This window comes from Staurois parvus, unplaced genomic scaffold, assembly GCF_062004578.1.
Source record: "Staurois parvus isolate SC_StPar_1 unplaced genomic scaffold, SC_StPar_1.0 ptg000030l, whole genome shotgun sequence".
Taxonomy (NCBI): Eukaryota; Metazoa; Chordata; class Amphibia; order Anura; family Ranidae; genus Staurois; species Staurois parvus.
This window is the reverse complement of record NW_028317826.1, coordinates 5,135,444-5,150,749: the sequence shown is the minus strand read 5'-3', so window position 1 is coordinate 5,150,749 and position 15,306 is coordinate 5,135,444. Positions and strand designations below refer to the sequence as shown.

Genomic DNA, 15,306 nt, shown 5'->3' with positions numbered 1-15,306 from the left:
AAGGTGACACACACGGGTTAAAATGCCAATTAGAGGTTAATGTCCCACATCTGTGGCTTTTTAACTTGCAATTAGTGTATAAATAGTCAATGAGTTTGTTAGCTCTTACGTGGAAGCACTGACTAGGCTAGATACTGAGCCATGGGGATCAGAAAAGAACTGTCAAAAGTCCTGTGTAACAAGGTACACCGTGTGTTTATTGTGTAATCAAATAGATATATACTCACAAACCAAAGGAGAATAAAAGCAGAATGAATAGTCCGCAATGGCAGTCAATACAATGCTGCACCCAAATTGGGGATAAGCTGACGCGTTTCGGGAGACAAACCCCCTTCCTCAGAGCTCTGAGTAAATATATATAGTATATATCTATTTGATTACACAGTAAACACATGGTGTACCACGGTAATGCATGATGAGAGTGCGCCCTTTTTTGTTCACTGGGCAGGAAGTGGTTAACATGAGGGGCAATCAAAGGGTTAACTGTGTGATTGGAGTGTTTTACTAGGGCCATCCCGAGCAGTGTGCCCAAACTGACAGGGAGGAGGACTGTTGGTAAACAAAGCAGCCCTCTTCCCTGTCAGTGATCACTGGTAATCATCGGGCACCGGTGGGTAATCACGGGCTGGGACCCGGTGATTGACACCTGCGGCCAAAAATGGCGTCGCGAGGACGGCGAGCACGGCTCACACGTGCCCTCTACCCGGAAATGCAGAATCACGTATATATACGTGATTTTGCGCACCTGTGCCGCCATGTAGCAGTATAACTGCTATACAGCGGCTGGTAAGTGGTTAAAGCAGAGACTGCGAGCCAGGCCTCATCTGACATCAGTGCTTGCCCTTACAAATGCGCTTCTTGAAGAATGGTCAAACATTTCCATAGACACTCCTAAACCTTGTGGACAGCCTTCCCAGAAGAGTTGAAGCTGTTATAGCTGCAAAGGGCAGGGCCAACTCAATATTGAACCCTACGGACTAAGACTAGGATTCCATTAAAGCAGAGTTCCACTCACGCTGTCAAAAAATAAAAGTTAGCAGCTACAAAAACTGTAGCTGCTGACTTTTAAAAAACAGCCACTTACCTGTCCATCAGTCCCATGGTGTGTCCCCCGCAGCTTGTTTCACCAGCCGTCCTGTATTCCAGGAGGCCGGCATCTTCAGTGTGGGCACCCGGCTGTGACAGCTTGCTGTGATAGCCACTGCGCATGCACGAGTAGCCCTGCGCTTCATGAATGGTCCTGTAGTCTTCTGGGACCTGTCACGTGTCCCAAAAGACTACAGGGAGGGAGGACACCTTCTGCTTCCGATCACCTAGTCGATCGGACCGGAAGTGGGAGCGGGTACTTGTCAAATTCGAGTACCCACTCCCCCCGCCCCCCAAAGGTGCCACTACTTAATGGGGAGTGGGGGGAGCAGTCCTTAAAGCAGAACTTCCCCTTTTGGATGGAGCTCCACTTTAAATTCTTGTGTGTGTAAAGGCAGGCGTCCCAATACTTTTGGCAATATAGTAAGTATCATGATAAATTTTTTCTTGAGTTCTACTTTAAATTATTAAATTATCTAGGGGGAGAAAGAAAAAAGTAAGGCCTCATTTACACCGAATGCAACAGAAACGCATATGCAAGAAAAAAGAATGTAGTTCAATGAGTCCAGTTTATACCATTATGGTGCTTTCAAGTGTGTTTAAAAAAAGTACACCAGGCTGCATTTTGTTTCATGTACATGCACAGGAACGTACGTAAATGCACATGACCACATGGCAAGTGCATGTAAATTCAAATCAGTAGAAAAAAAAAAATCATAAAAATAGCCACAAAAGCACAGCAAATGAACTGCAAACGCGCCAGCATGCATGTAAATGTGTATGCAAAAATGGCCCATACACATAAGGAAATCGTCTGAAAATTTTAGAACGAGCACCGATTGTCCAATGATCTGATTGTTAGTACACAGGTTTCGAGAGCCAATCACGACAATTCATGCGACAATATCTGAAGGGACAAGCGCGAAAGTGTAATGAAAACGATTTTAGTTTAATCAGCACAGTAGTTGTCCGAAAATACACTACAAATACAATACATACAATACATTGCTTCATTTCAAAATTTTTTCTTTCGTACGAGAATTTTTGTAAGTTTAGTACCCTTTTCATTTTCAATATAGAGACTAGCATGCTTTAAAAACCCCCAAAAAACGGATGATCATTCGTTTGACATTCTTATCGGGTGTACGGGGCATAAGGGTTCATTCACACCACAACGCATTTGTTAATGCATGCGTGCTGCAGTGCATTGCAGTTTTTTGTAATGCATTGACATGCATTTTACATGTGTAGCATTTGTTTTGTTTGTAATTTTTTTGCCTCGCAGTGCATTGCGATTTTGCGCATTTGTGTGCATTGCATACAACTGAACGCTTTGCTTTGCGCTGCACTGAAAAAAAGTAGTACATACTGTACTTTTTTCAGTGGTGGGCAAATGCAATGCAATGAGCTGGTGTGGATTTATAGGGAACCATTATTTTTTGGTTCCCATGCGTTGGCAATGACCCCACAAACGCCTCCCAGCGCATGAATGATTGAACTCTAAATGTGAATGAACCCTGAACGCTTTTGTGGCATAAACTAGCCCTTGAAGAGCTACAAGCAACCCACAAACACCAGTCTGGCTTGCCTTCATATACAATTACTTCTGGTCTTACCTTTCGGTCCAGGTAAAATTGTGTGCGTTGAGCAGGTATCTGATCGGTTTTCAGCCTCTGAGGCACCAATATGGGGCAGGAAAAGCACAAATAAGACAAAGTAGATCCTGAATTGAGTATGGATCACAGGAACCATGTTCAGAGGGTGCAGGGGACCCGTCCGGGATGTCCGAGTGTCCGGGGACTATGTGTAAGAAAGACATGTCATTAGTGTTCAGTAGTTGGCGTTCTATCATCGAGGTCTCTGCTCAGTGTCAGAAATATTTATCCTATCCTGACATGTTTATGTTCAATTATCTCTGAATGGTGAAGCATTCTATGCCTAGATCCATGGGAGAATACACTGACTAGGACTCGGCCTGCAAAACGGATAATTATGTAAATTCCAGAAATATTCTTTTTAAAAAAATGAAAGCACGTCACTTCAGCTCATTGAATTCAATTTCAAGATGTAAAACGGTTAGGCCTTATTCAGACCCATCTGTTCCATTGTGTTAATGCACATTAACAAAGCCCAAGAATGGGACAAGGGTTCTAATCCTTCCCCACTCTATTAAAATCCAGGGACGGACTTACAACTCATGGGGCCCCCGGGCAATAGGGGATCATGGGGCCCCTGTGTCCTTGCCCAAACTCAAAAAAGCCTATGAAAAAGGTACCAGGGGCATCTCATGGGGCCCCCTACTGACCCCGGGCCCTCGGGCAGTGCCCGAGTTTCCAAATGGTCAGTCCGCCCCTGTTCAAATGTAGAAAAAAATGTTTAACCTTCATGTAGGACTACACTGGGACTCCCCTTCTTCATCCAGAGTTGAGTCTGTATCAAGAGAACCCACCGTGGAAGCAACACCTGCAAAGGAGCAAACGTCTGCTGCTACCTCCGAGTACTCGCAGCTGCTCACTCTGGGATCACAGTCATCCCTGCCTCCTTCACCTAGATCTGTGGCCTGTTGCCAAGGTTGACCTTTCCCACAGGACCTGGGCTTGAACTGCTGACTGCACCACCTGCCTCAGGAGAGCTGCCAGCAAGGGATTCTGCATCACTACCCACCTGTGTCCAGGATCATCAGTAGCTGCACTGCTTGAGCCTTCAGTGTTGGCTCTACCCTCCAATGACCTGCCGGACAGCACCAGCACTTCCCTACTGGACTACCCCATTTCCAAGCCTACAGATCCTTTTATCTTGCAACCAAGTGTCACCACACACAACTTGGCATCCATTAAAGAAGATAAGACCGCTGTTTATGACCCTGTCTGAGCCTTGGGTCTGCCCAAAGACCTCCAGATTAACCGAGAATCTTGATATTATGGACAAGAAATGGCTCATTCCTAAAGAGGTATGCCTGGGCAGCCACAGACTAGCATAGCAAGTTAGGGACAGATGCATTGGACTGTGATGTTTTGTATTATGTACTGCGCTACGAACGTTCAGTAAAATCTGTTAACCTTGAGCTTGGTATTATTATTATTATTATACAGTATTTATAAAGTGCCAATAGTTCGCTCAGCGCTGTACATTACAAAGGGGGACAGAACATGTGACAGAACAATACCAATACAATGCAAAACATGAGGGGATCGAGGGCCCTGCTCTTTCGAGCTTACAATCTAGGAGGGAGGGGATGGTGGTATGAAGTTACTCACAAAGGGGCGCATGAAGGTTAATGGCAATCACAAGAACCTGCGTCAGTTAAAGCACATCGAGGTATGAAGCAAGTCTGTTACAAAGGGTTCACTCGGCAGGAGGAGTGGAGGAGAGTAGCTGCCACGGGTAACCAAGTACTGGTGTAAAGTGTTTTAGCAGCCTGTTGTGAAGCGTCATAATTGGGTAAGGTGGAAGGTTCTCCAGTAGCGAGGGAGTCAGTGATCTGGCTCCCTCCCTAGCGATCTGTTTTCCATAGCAACCGGGACTGAACCAGTTATGGAGAGCCGCAACCTAACTACGGGAGAGAATGTGAGGAGTTAAGTGTGACCACGCATGAGGTCAGGATTGTGTCACTAGGAGTGAGGTGGCAGAGGTACGCTGGACAGGTGGAGAGGGCATCGGCTCTGCGGTGTCCCTCCTAAATGCAACAATAACAATGAGGTGTGTAGTGACATGGGACATAGCGCTTCACAAAGGAACTCTGTACATTCAATTGCTACACACAGTGCATGGCTCATCTCTAAGTTGGAGCTCAAGGTTTTTGCATTCTATGCATGACGGTAAAAAACACTTCTCTTTGCAGCATTCTCCCCAGCCCCCCCTAAAACTCACCTGAGCCCCCTCTCGATCCATTGATGTGCATTGGAGTCTTAGCTATCCTAGGACTCCCTCTCCTCACTGGCTGACTGAGACAGTCAATTACAGTCAGTGGGCCAATGAGTAGAGAGACTGAGCAGGGCTGAGCTGCGGCTCTGTGTGTGAATGGACACACAGAGCAGCGGGTGACCCCAAAGCAAGTTGCTTGCTGTGGGGGCACCCGACAAGAGGGAGGGGCCAAGAGAGCCTGCCGAAGACCCGAGAAGAGGAAGATCGAGGCTGCTCTGTGGAAAACCACTGCACACAGTAGGTAAGTATAGACATGTTTGTTATTTTTAGAGAAAAGAATTTAAGCCTTTAGTATTGCTTTAACCGCTCCCCATCTGCCCACAGCCTATAAACGGTGGACAGGAAGCAGTGCTGATGCGGGTTAACATACCTTTGTGTCAGCCTGCATTGGAGGATCCTGTGCAGCTCACACAGCGTAAACCTGGGAGCCCTGTGATTGGCGAGTTTTTCAGACACAGCAGATCACATTACCGCTGTGTCCGGATCATCACATGGTCTTGTACCCTGTGATCACTGTGTTCAGTCACAGCAATCACATAGTAAACAATGCAAGCCAGCCCCTGTCTCCTGTCCCAGTGTCACCAGTGCTCACAGTCATACCACCATACACCATACCTGATCCCCGCAATACTCCATACAAGTGTCCTGATCACCGCCATATCCCATACCAGAATTCTGATCACCGCCATACCCCATACCAGTGTCCTGATCACCCCATATGCCATACCAGCGTCCTGATCACCGCCATACCCCATACCAGTGTCCTGATCACCCCATATGCAATACCAGCATCCTGATCACCGCCATACCCCATACTAGTGTCCTGATCACCGCCATACCCCATACCAGCATTCTGATCACCGCCATACTCCATACCAACATTGTGATCACCGCCATACCCCATACCAGCATTGTGATCACCACCAAACTCCATACCAGCATTCTGATCACTGCCATACTCCATACCAGCATTGTGATCACCGCCATATCCCATACCAGCATTGTGATCACCACCATACTCCATACCAGTGTCCTGATCACCCCATATGCCATACTAGTGTCCTGATCACTGCCATACCAGCATTCTGATCACCGCCATACCCCATACCAGTGTCCTGATCACCGCCATACTCCATACCAGTGTCCTGATCACCGCCATATTCCATACTAGTGTCCTGATCACTGTCATACCCAATACCAGCGTCCTGATCACTGCCATACTCCATACCAGTGTCCTGATCACTGCCATACCCCATACCAGCATTCTGATCACCGCCATACCCCATACCAGCATCCTGATCAAAGCCATACCCAATACCAGCATCTTGATCACCACCTTATCACATACCAGCATCCTGATCACTGCCATAGCCCACACCAGTGTCCTGACCACCGCTATGCCCCTCACCAGTGTCCTGATCACCTCTATTCCCCACACCAGTGTCCTGATCACCGCTATACCCCATACCAGTGTCCTGATCACCGCTATACCCCATACCAGTGTCCTGATCACCACCATACACCATACCAGCACCCTGATCACTGCCATACTCCATACCAGCACCCTGATCACTGCCATACTCCATACCAGCACCCTGATCACTGCCATACTCCATACCAGCACCCTGATCACCGCCATACACCATAACAGCATCCTGATTAATTTTCAAATACACTCACAGCCACTTTATTAGATACAATTTGCTAGTGCTGAGAAAATAATTCCCACAGCATTACACCACCACCACCAGCCTGAACCGTTGGTAGAAGGCAGGATGGATCCATGTTTTCATGTTGTTTATGCCAAATTCTGACCCTACCATCTGAATGTCGCAGCAACCATTCTGCCTATTCTCCTCTGACATCAACAAGGCATTTTCATCCACACAACTGTCCCTCACTGGATATTTTCTTTTTTTTTGAACCATTCTCTATAAACCTTAAAAATGATTGTGTGTGAAAATCCTAGTAAATCAGCAGTTTTTGAAATACTCAGAGCAGCCCGTCTGACACCAACAACCATGCCACATTCAAAGTCACTTAAATCCCCTTTCTTCCCCATTCTGATGCTTGTTTTGAACTTCAGAAAGTCGTGTTCACCATGTCTAGATGCCTAAATGCACTGAGTTGCTGCAATGTGATTGGCTGATTAGCAATTTGTGTTACCAAGCAATTGAACAGGTGTATCTAATAACGTGGCCAGTGAGTGTGTATATGCCATAGTTTGTGGACTCTATAACTTTCACACAGACTAAATATTATACACTGTTTTGGGTTATTTGTATGACAAAGCAGTGTGCTTATAGTGAAACAGCACCCAGTCTCATAGTAAAACAGCTTACAGCATACAGTTAACCCTTTGATTGCCCCATATGTTAGCCCCTTTCTGCCCAGTGCCATTAGTACAGTGTCAGTGCTTTTTATTAGCACTGGCCACTGTATTGGTATCACTGGGGATGTCAGTGACACCAAGTCAGTTCCCCCTAGTGTCAGAATGCCCGCTGCAGTTCCGTAGTCCTACTATAAATCGCTGATCGCGGCCATTACCAGTAAAAAAAATTTTTAATTAAATTGCAGTATATATACGCCATTTGTAAACGCTATAACTTTCACTTAAACCAAATAATTTACATGTATTGGGGTTTTTTTTATCAAAGACATGGAGCAGAATACATTTTGGCCTAAATTTATGACGAAATTTGATTTTTTTATTTTTTTACTGGACATATTTAATATCAAAAAGTCAAAAATATAGTTTTTTTCTCAAAATTGTCGTTTTTTTTGTTCATAGTGCAGAAAATAAAAATGAAACAGGTGATCAGTTACCATCGTAAGAAAGCTGTATTTGTGGGAAAAAAGGACGTAAATTTAATTTGGGTGCAGCATTGTATGACTGCGCAATTGTGTCTGTTAAAGTAACGCAGCGCCGTAACGCAAAAAATGGCCTGGTCAGGAAGGGGGGTAAATCCTCAGGAGGGCAAGAACTTTTACATTGACTTGTATGGAGAAGAAAAGCATTTTAAATGCAAACTAATACATACTGTACATTTAAATATACATTTATATTGTATAAAATTGAGAAGTTTTGCTAAAGATGTGATCCATAGTTGTCCTTGGGTCCAAAGTATCATAACCTGCTTTTCGTAAAATGGAAATTTGTAATAGAGGAGACTACAAGATGACACAATCCAGCTGTCAGGACATACTGATATGTCTGTGTATATAAACTTGAAACCTTTCCCCAGAGCCTGTCCTGTATTGTTTATCACGGCAATTGCTTATTGTACTGCTTGTCATGGGAATTCACGCTAATTCTAATTTGGGGACATAGGGTACTTTACTACAGGAAATATCCCCATGTACTGTATTACTGTTAAAAAAAAAATAAAAAAAATAATCAAATAGACCTTTTTTGCCTTTTTGGCATGGGCACCAAGGCTCATAGTGCATGAATCAGTCCTACTGCCATTTGCTGTGTGCAGGCAGCCCATGTACGTGTATGGTGATGCAACATCTGCCACGTGTCCCAATCTGACAGGAGTGCAGGTGTGGGTGAGCGACCCGGAATGCACGCTATTTATGTTGCCTGCATGCAGCACCTGAAATCTCAAGCCGCATAAACATGCAACCCCAGGGGAGGACTGACAACTCATGGGGCCCCCGGGCAATAGGGGATCATGGGGCCCCTGTGTTCTTGCCCAAACTCAAAAAAACCTATGAAAAAGGTACCAGGGGCATCTCATGGGGCCCCCTACTGACACCGGGCCCTCGGGCAATGCCCGAGTTTCCAAATGGTCAGTCCGCCCCTGTGCAACCCATTCAGGGGCTACGGGCCTCAGCGCTCATGTGACTGAGGCCTAAAACGTGCGTTAGTTTTTATTACCTTCTTCATTTGCTTTGCACTGGAGAAAGTAGGTCAGTTTTCCTTTTTGACACGGCAAGTTGCAACTCACTACACTACGCATGCGCAAGTAGAGCTGCGCTTTGTGAATGGCCCCGTAGTCTTCTGGGACCTGTTAAGTGTCCCAGAAGACTATGGGGAGGGAGGGGGGGGAGGACAACTTCCGCTTCTGATCACCTTAGAGAGTGGAAGTGGGAGCGGGTACCTGTCAAATTCGGGTACCCGCTCCCCTTTTGGGTGGAGCTCCGCTTTAAAGTATAACTCAAGGCAAATCTTTTTAGATTTAGACAGAGTGAAGATGGATTAGAACCCCTGTCAGTTGTTTTTGCTGTCTGTGCCCCCATTAGGGAGATTCACCCTCTCTATTTGTCCTGTTTACCATTATCATTGAAAGTGAAAGTAACAGAAAATCCCAAATTTTGGGTTGTCCCCAGAAAAGTAATAAAGGAGAAATCTTCCAATAGGGACACTAGTTCTGGTGACTTGGGGGGGGGGCAAGAAATTCTTTTAATTTGCAGGACTTTCCTCTCACTTCCTATTTGGCTATGGAACAGGAAGTGAAGGGAAATCTCCCCAGTGGGACACAGATGGCGAAAACAAATCTGACAGGGGTTATAACCCTCCCTTACTCTATCCAAAGTTCCTATAGTTCTACTTTAAGGCTGCTACTGAAGGATCTGTCCTCCTGTACCCGCTTGTGTTTTTGGAGTATCCTGCGCCCTCATCCCTCTCTCCTAATAAAGTACTGCAATAAAACTACAAAAAGACACCCCTAGACTGTGTGCTCTGGAACTGATAGCTGGGCCTGGCAGCCCTGAGATCTGGGTTATTTCCAGTGGCCTCTCTGGAGGTCAGCACTACATTCCTATACCTAAAGATTCATGTTTTTGTCGTGGCTCCGGCTGTGTTCTGCAAGGTACTAAGCGACAAGTAAAAATGGTTGAAGCAATCTATGGTGACTTTTATACAAGACTAATCCTACTCTTATCACTGGAATCCATCTTCTATAGCCAATCTGTATGCCTGGTACAAATTGGCTTTAGAATTCCTCTTTAATGTGTTACTAAAGGCAAAATTTTTTATTTCATTTTAGATAGAGTAAGGAAGGGTTATAACCCCTGTCAGTTTTTTCCATCTGTACCCCATTGGGGAGATTTTCCTTAACTTCCTGTGCCATAGCCAAAGCAGGATTGAAAGGACATCCCTTTTCAGTAAGGGAATTCCTGGTTGTCTAAAGAACTAGTGTCCCTATTAGAAATATTTCCGCCGGGATAAGTAAATAAATTGGAAATCCATAGTGAAATATGCATTCTATTGTACATCCAGTGATATAAATGAACTGGTAAAAATGGTCCAAAAAGACCACTTACTGGTTTATTAGGCACAAAAAGACAATGCATCCACCTCCTCTCCCTTCCCCAACCCCCATACACATACACACATACAGGAATCCAATGCTGTAAGGGAAGTTGGGCTGACTCTGTTCCACCATGATACAATGATGATCCCTCTTAGCAGGGCTGCTGTTAGAAACCGTGGGGCCCCATGCAGCCAACCGGACAGAGCCTTCCCTCTCCAAATAAAAAAAAACATTGTATTAGGCTCCAGTTATGAAAGAACACAGTGATTGATCGGTACCGATCAATCATTGTGTTCATTCAGGAATGAAAGAGGCTGGTGAATGTGACATATTTACCAGACCAGCGGTGGGGAACTATTACTGGAACTGATCCCCTGTTGGCTCTCTCTGCAGCAGCTGAAAGCCAGCAGGCGGTAGAGGAGCTTTCAGCTGCTACAAAGAGCCATATAGGGGACTGGATTCCAATAATTGTTCCCCCGCTGTGCTGATCACCTTCCCTGCCCACATCTGATTCAGCCAGCTGCCTGGGCCACCCTGCTTGCTTGGGCCCCGTACAGGAGGACTGGTGGTACCCCATTATCCACTGCTCTGCCTCTTAGTAAAACTTATAGATCCCTTAAAGTAGAACTGGAGACAATTTTTTTTTCCAGTTTGGATAGCGTATGGGAGGGTTATAATTCATGTCAAGTTCCATTTTGGAGATTTCACGTCCCTTCCTGTCTTGCCAAAACAGGAAGTGAGAGGAAATCCCACAAAAGTGAGAGAATCCCTGATTGTCACCAGAACTAGTGGTGTCATTGGAAGATCCCCCACCCCCCCCCATTTCCTGTTCTGCCGACAATCCTGAATTTGGGAATTTCTTTCAAATATAAAGGGGGCACAGGCAGCAATAAAAACCTGACAGGTGTTCTAATCCCTCTGTACCCTATACAAAACTAAATTTTGTCTTTAGTTATACTTTAATTCTGTTGAAATGGTGTCATTTGTTTTTGTGCTGTGTAGGATCAGATGTTTCCAACCGATTATTGTCAAATTATACCCATCTATAATAATCCTAGTCCTGTATAATTTATGCCGTTCTAAATAACTTGAGCTGGGTAGGTCTGCTTAGTCATTTGACTAGAAAGCATCTGAATTCACATAAATAGAGATCAAAGTGTTGGCACTTTCCACTCCATTCGGAGCAATGACTCATCTAGCCAAGTGCATGAGTTTATGTCATTAAACATAGCAATGTCTAAATACGGTCCTCCACATAGACAATGACATCATAATGAGACACGGTAAAGTATCATTTATATATAGGTGAATAAATAAATACATGCAAACATAAAAATAATTCTTTGTAGCGATGATTCATCATTTCATTTACCAAAATTCTAGAAGTTTATTTTTTAGTTAAAGTAAACTCAGTATATCTATAGTATATACAGTACATGACTCAATTCTGTGTGTGTCCAAAAAGGTGAGTTTACAGGAATATTTGTCATATGGATATAAACATGCTATCAACTGTCTTGTTATGATTCATTTAGTTTATTAAATTGCGGAATTTCATCCTTCACAAATGTAGCAAGTCTTGTTACATCATTTTTTCAGGTTAAAGAAGAACTCTCGTGGTCCATAGTTTAAATTCATTTGATGGTATATATCTTTTATTACCTTGATGTGCTTCTCCAATCATCCCCTTCTGCTCTGATGCCCATCCTGCAGCCCGGGGGCTACATGCAGCCCTTCGCAACTTTTTCTGCGGCCCTTGGGACCCCTGAAGACACTACTCTATGTTTACCTGCTGCCCTGTCTGCATTGTCTTGCCATCTCATATTATATCCACAGTCTATGACTATCTCTTGTCTTCTGTCCATAGTATTTGACCATCTTCTGTATTATATCCACAGTCTCTGACCATCTCTTGTCTTCTGTCCATAGTATTTGACCATCTTCTGTATTATATCCACAGTCTATGACTATCTCTTGTCTTCTGTCCATAGTATTTGACCATCTTCTGTATTATATCCACAGTCTCTGACCATCTCTTGTCTTCTGTCCATAGTATTTGACCATCTCCTGTATTATATCCACGGTCTCTGACCATCTCTTGTCTTCTGTTCATAGTATTTGATCCTCTGCTGTATTATATCCACAGTCTCTGACCATCTCTTGTCTTCTGTCCATAGTATTTGACCATCTCCTGTATTATATCCACAGCCTCTGACCATCTCTTGTCTTCTTTCCATATTATTTGATCATCTCTTATATTATATCCACAGTCTCTGACCATCTCTTGTCTTCTATCCATAGTATTTGACCATCTCCTGTATTATATCCACAGACTCTGACCATCTTTTGTCTTCTGTCCATAGTATTTGACCATCTCCAGTATTATATCCATGGTCTCTGACCATCTCTTGTCTTCTATCCATAGTATATGACCATCTCCTGTATTATATCCACAGACTCTGACCATCTCTTGTCTTCTGTCCATAGTATTTGACCATCTCCAGTATTATATCCATGGTCTCTGACCATCTCTTGTCTTCTATCCATAGTATATGACCATCTCCTGTATTATATCCACAGTCTCTGACCGTCTCTTGTCTTCTGTCCATAGTGTTTGACCATCTACTGTATTATATCCATGGTCTCTGACCGTCTCTTTTCTTCTGTCTATAGTATTTGACCATCTCCTGTATTATATCCACAGTCTCTTACCATCTCTTGTCTTCTGTCCATAGTATTTGACCATCTCCTGTATTATATCCACAGTCTCTGACCATCTCTTGTCTTCTGTTCATAGTATTTGATCCTCTGCTGTATTATATCCACAGTCTCTGACCATCTCTTGTCTTCTGTCCATAGTATTTGACCATCTCCTGTATTATATCCACAGCCTCTGACCATCTCTTGTCTTCTTTCCATATTATTTGATCATCTCTTATATTATATCCACAGTCTCTGACCATCTCTTGTCTTCTATCCATAGTATTTGACCATCTCCTGTATTATATCCACAGACTCTGACCATCTTTTGTCTTCTATCCATAGTATATGACCATCTCCTGTATTATATCCCTGGTCTCTGACCACCTCTTGTCTTCTGTCCATAGAATTTGACCATCTCCTGTATTATATCCATGGTCTCTGACCATCTCTTGTCTTCTGTCCATAGTATTTGATCCTCGCCTGTATTATATCCACAGTCTCTGACCATCTCTTGTCCTGTGCAGACAGCCTGCATTGTCTTAGCAGTGCCTACTACAGTAATTTATAGCTTTCACTAGGATCCCACAGGCAGTGGTGTATTTAGTTCTTGTGCTTCCCTAGGCAACACTAAAATTGGGTGCCCAACCACTACCACTAGCACACCAGCCCCCCCCCGGCCCCTGCCTCTGCCACTAAAATTGGACACCCCACCACCACCACAAGCACACACCCCCCTTGGAGCCCCGCCGCCGCCACTTTCTGCCATTCAACCCCCCCCCGCCCCCCAACCACTGCCTGCACTAACCTTAACCTTTCCAGAGCCAAGCCCAGTGTCTTCTTTCCTTGTGCGGGAAGCTTACAGCCTTCCAGCAGCATGCAGCCTCACCAGGTCACCAGGTCCTCAAGTGGCAGTGCCCTCCCGAAAATTGTTGCCTAGGGGACCTGGTGAGGCTCCACTATAGAATCCGAGGAGGCTGCATGCTGCTGGAGGGTGTAAGCTTCCCACACAAGGAAGGAAGATTATCATATCTGAAATACAGTTTTAATTTCACTTTCCTTATCGACTCCATTACCTTTCACAAAGCTAGCAAATGTTAGTCATAACTCCTGATTTTCTGCAAAATGTAGGGGAAAATTAGAAATCTTGCTCATGCCAACGAAAGAGAAGGGAAGCAAAGAGGGGGGTGCATTGAGCTGGCAATAAAGTGAACCTGTTGATTTCCCTGCATGGACAAATGACATGTGTCCTTTAATGCCAGTGTCATATCTACTTATAGCCTAAACTGCTGAACAATATATAGTTTACAAAGTGATCACGTCTTCTGCTACAATTTGAAAATATTGGGATGGAATTAGTAAAGGCAGTTGCACTCCACAAGGACATTAGCGCCTTGGCTTAATAAATGAGCTGAAGCATTGCTTTCCAAAGAATACCCAATCATGTGCAAGGGAAATAACATGATTGGATGATGGAGGCAGAGTGCAACCATTGCAGTCTATTTGCCTTTAGTAAATCAACTCCAACCTGTGAAAAGAGATTCTTGCGAATTGAGTACTCAGACAGAAGAAAATAACTTGTAATACTGCAGTCTGCTGCAAGGTGGCGCAGTTGTGTCTGATTGTTTTGAAGGCCTTTTTTTCTATTGAACATAATACATAACAAACAACCACTTGTAACCACCGATGTTATCTACAAAGAAAGCCAGGCTTAGCTAACAAAGCACTATTGGTTTCAAAATGACAAAAACTGAAACTGTCACATCTGTAACAAAGAGGCAATCTGGCACCATAGAAGGAAACTAAAACCTCTTTCAAGTGGGCAGGTACAGAATCACAAGAGGTTAAGCTCTGCTTTTTCTGATGCGCTGTAGTAATAGTTGATGATCTTGGCTCGAAGAAACCAAAGCAATTTAGTGGTGACCACCGGAGGGAACTCCCTGAAAGCCTTACTATATAAAGATAAAAGTGATGGCTGTCCACTGACGTGTTTACGATCTCCAGACTTTGGAAACATTGCTTAAAGCGGTCCAAAGTCCATTTTCCATCAAAACAGTTATTCTCTTCTAAACAAAATTTAAAGTGGACATGAAATCAAAAGTGAATATTTGGTATTTTGGAGGGAATATCTACAAATGTAAATTGTTCCAAGGTGGTACCCTAAAAAATCGACCTGAAAAATAGTGGTGCAATTTCTGGTGCCTCATTGCTGTATATTTGCAGTGTAACATAATCTAAGGTACTGCTGCCTCCGATTGCTAGTCTCATCAGATTTGTAGTGAGATTAGGTGATGCCATTACTGTACTGCTCACTGTTTTCTTTGCTGGAGAGGAA

At 44.1% G+C, this 15,306-nt stretch overlaps 1 protein-coding gene across 1 annotated transcript in view; it reads right to left on the bottom strand.

Annotated features, from left to right (window-relative positions):
- COLEC10 (collectin subfamily member 10) overlaps window positions 1-15,306 on the bottom strand; it is a 68,574-nt gene that overhangs the window by 48,909 nt on the left and 4,359 nt on the right. The window contains exon 2 of the mRNA XM_089659050.1: window positions 2,703-2,886. Within this exon, the coding sequence (XP_089515176.1) occupies window positions 2,703-2,838 (136 nt within the window). The 5' untranslated portion in view covers window positions 2,839-2,886. The remainder of the gene's footprint in view (window positions 1-2,702; window positions 2,887-15,306) is intronic.